Below are 2,796 nucleotides of genomic sequence, written 5' to 3'. Positions count from 1 at the left end.
CAGGGACGCTCAGCGTGCACGCGCAGTCAGAGCTGGAGGCGTTCATCTATAACGTTAATCGACGGAAAGACGCAAAGACGCCAACCAAAAGCAGTGAAATGTCACTATTCTTATTACCAGAGTTGTAGCACAAACAAAATATTAATGCAAACAATCCATTCAATACTAAATAAAAATAACATTTATTGATTTGGTCTTTGTCTTGTGAATATTTATTTTATTAATGACTGCATTCATTGGACACACTGTTTGTAGAGAATACACACATACATGAACTGATCTGATTCAAGACCGGCATCATTACATCATGCGTAAAATTTTGGTGTCCACTTTTGCCATTTTAAATAATACCATAACTTTTGGCTTACTGTGTAGTCATATAATATATAATATAAAACTCTTCTTGTTTTAAATTCTCACAAACGCGATTAGAAAGTCAGTAGATTGGAGTCTAAAAATGTTTTAATAATCACTTTATTAAATGTTTATTAAATCGCACAGTAAATGTTATTACATGGCTATTATATGCAAAATAATATAATAAACACCTGAACTTTATTTCCCATTGTCATACTGTTTGCTCACTTCACCATATTCATATAAATATATTTATAATTTTTATATTTTATTCTTATTATTTGTACAGATAATCCAACATCTACTTTTATTGTAACAGTTTTATTCTTCTTTTAGGACAACATTTATCTGCATGTCGTACTGTGTAAGGTTGTGTATGAGACAAATAAACATTTAAAATCGAATACAATAAAATCAATAAATCCACCCAAACTAAAAACAAACAAATAAATAAATAAACAAGGAAAAAACACATGAGTAAGTTTAAATCTATTCCTAAGCCTTAGATGAATTGAAATTCATTCCTTCTTTGTGAAGTTCAGCACTAAATGAAAGCCGGTTTTCAGTATTCAGGATTATGATGGACTTTATTTGCTCCCACAAGTGGAACTGTGGTACACAGGCCTCGGGTGTGGACCTAATAAAAACAACAACAACAAATGACATTATATTTATCCACTGTAGACAACACACACACACACACACACACACACACACACACACTTACTGAACAAAGTGAAAAATAGACAAGAAACTTTGAAGAACACTTTCTCCAAAAAAATAAAAAATCAGTTCCTACACACAAGTGGATTTATAAATGTTTAGTGAGATTTATTTCTCAATGTAAGGTTGAAATAATAGTTTTAATGTCTTCATGTATCAGAAACATTGTTGACTAACACACCATTTTTCAGTACCTGGTCTGAAGACACATCTAATCGTCTTGAAGCTCACGAAGTTTTCTGTTTTCCAGTTCCAGCTCCCTGATTCTCTCTCTGAGCGCCTCAACATCATCCTCTGGGTTGTTTTGGGCTGCTGCTCCTTCATCTTCCGTTGCGTTTCTCCTAACCTCTTCAGGCTTATCACAGAAGCGTCGAAATTAAAAAAAGAAAAGCTGATATACAACAGAATATTGGTGGTAAAATGAAATAATGAATCTGAGCTCAAGGTGCAGCTTTAATTTAAAGCTATTTCTCTTCAATTCAGACGATCAGTGTAGGAATTACAACACTGTAAACAGTAAATAAAAGGGAGCCGGTTGCCACACACACACACACACACACACACACACACACACACACACACACACACACAGCATAAGTTCTCTGTTGCATCTGTGCATTAAAAATCAACTTAAAAAAAAGCACCTTTTAGGTGTTTAATTTAAATAAGCACTGAAACATTTTCCTGAAACTCAGTAAAGCTGAGTACATCCTGTTTTACACACATACCAATTGTCTTTGAAGGATCTGTACTTGATCTTCCGGCTCCCTGATTCTCACATTGAGTTCCTCAATCTCAGCCCCAGGGATCTGTAATTGATCTTCCAGCTCCCTGATTCTCACATTGAGTCCCTCAATCTCAGCCACAAGGTTCCTCTCTGCTGCTCTGTTCCGAATGTTTTCCTGCACCTGATTAAAGAGCTGATCAAAAATGTCACAGATATGTTCAAGGTGATTCTCAGGACCAGACATGTTTATGATTGGTAAAAGACCCCTTATAGCACGTCTCTCCGTCAGCTGAAAAGAAGGGTCAGTTTCTCTTCTGTCCTGAATCCTGTCCTGAATCCTGTCCTGAATCCTGTCCTGAATCCTGTCCTGAATCCTGTCATGAATCACATTTATCCACTCTACAGTGTCAGTTGGCATGAAGAGCAGCACATGGAGTCTTCCCTGTTGATAGATTCTGAATAAAACATCTGGATTTCTGTGAAGAGTTTCATCTCTGTGGAATTTTCTTTGTGTTTTGTTCATTCCATGTTCATCAACTCCGTTGTACATGTCTCTGACCCGGTTCCAGTCATGTCTCTGACCCGGTTCCCTGACCCGGTTCTCTGCCATGTTCCTTCTTCCTCTATTGTTCCCGAGCAGCTCAGTCGGCTTTTATACGTTTAATGGAACTTCAAGGGGAGGGAGGTGAAGGAGAAACAAAACTTTATGGATCGTCAGTGTCACATGATCTTAAACATGTTTTACAGGAAACAGGTGTGGTTGTTTTCACCTGAAACTACAACACCTATATAATGATATTCATGTAATGGAAAAATGGAAGATTCATAATAAGTGATTCATCAAATGAGTCATCAAATGATTCAGCTGCTGTAAAGGCTGGTATTGAGGTTTTCCTTTCGATACATGAGCTTAAACATGTTCTTACAGGAATCAGGTGTGGCTCTGCACTTTAAATTTGAGTGGCATGTGGAATCCAGCGATAATGATA

General features: G+C 36.8%; 1 protein-coding gene across 2 annotated transcripts; it reads right to left on the bottom strand.

The window, feature by feature from the left end:
- Positions 1–211: 211 nt before the first annotated feature.
- Positions 212–2,430, bottom strand: LOC132851730 (uncharacterized). Of its 2 annotated transcripts, none has more exons than XM_060878718.1 (3): positions 1,809–2,430; positions 1,262–1,435; positions 212–994 (listed from the first exon to the last, which is right to left on the bottom strand). In XM_060878718.1, exons 1-2 carry the CDS (start codon positions 2,415–2,417, stop codon positions 1,292–1,294), a joined length of 753 nt encoding a protein of 250 aa, XP_060734701.1. In that variant the 5' UTR covers positions 2,418–2,430; the 3' UTR covers positions 212–994; positions 1,262–1,291. The 2 variants fall into 2 exon arrangements, with proteins under 2 accessions (XP_060734701.1, XP_060734700.1); XM_060878717.1 differs by having other exon boundaries at positions 1,275–1,435.
- Positions 2,431–2,796: the final 366 nt, after the last annotated feature.

This window comes from Tachysurus vachellii, chromosome 9, assembly GCF_030014155.1.
Source record: "Tachysurus vachellii isolate PV-2020 chromosome 9, HZAU_Pvac_v1, whole genome shotgun sequence".
Classification (NCBI taxonomy): domain Eukaryota; kingdom Metazoa; phylum Chordata; class Actinopteri; order Siluriformes; family Bagridae; genus Tachysurus; species Tachysurus vachellii.
Note: the sequence above shows the minus strand (reverse complement) of the source record. Positions and strands in the feature narration are given on the sequence as shown.

What these genes read in the sequence shown, in the direction of transcription:
- LOC132851730 (XM_060878718.1), bottom strand. Translation starts at nt 2,417, where the DNA reads ATGGCAGAGAACCGGGTCAGGGAACCGGGTCAGAGACATGACTGGAAC. An exon ending in AGATCCTTCAAAGACAATTG is followed by an intron (nt 1,436 to 1,808) that starts GTATGTGTGTAA and finishes TTCTGTGATAAG; the next exon opens with CCTGAAGAGGTTAGGAGAAA.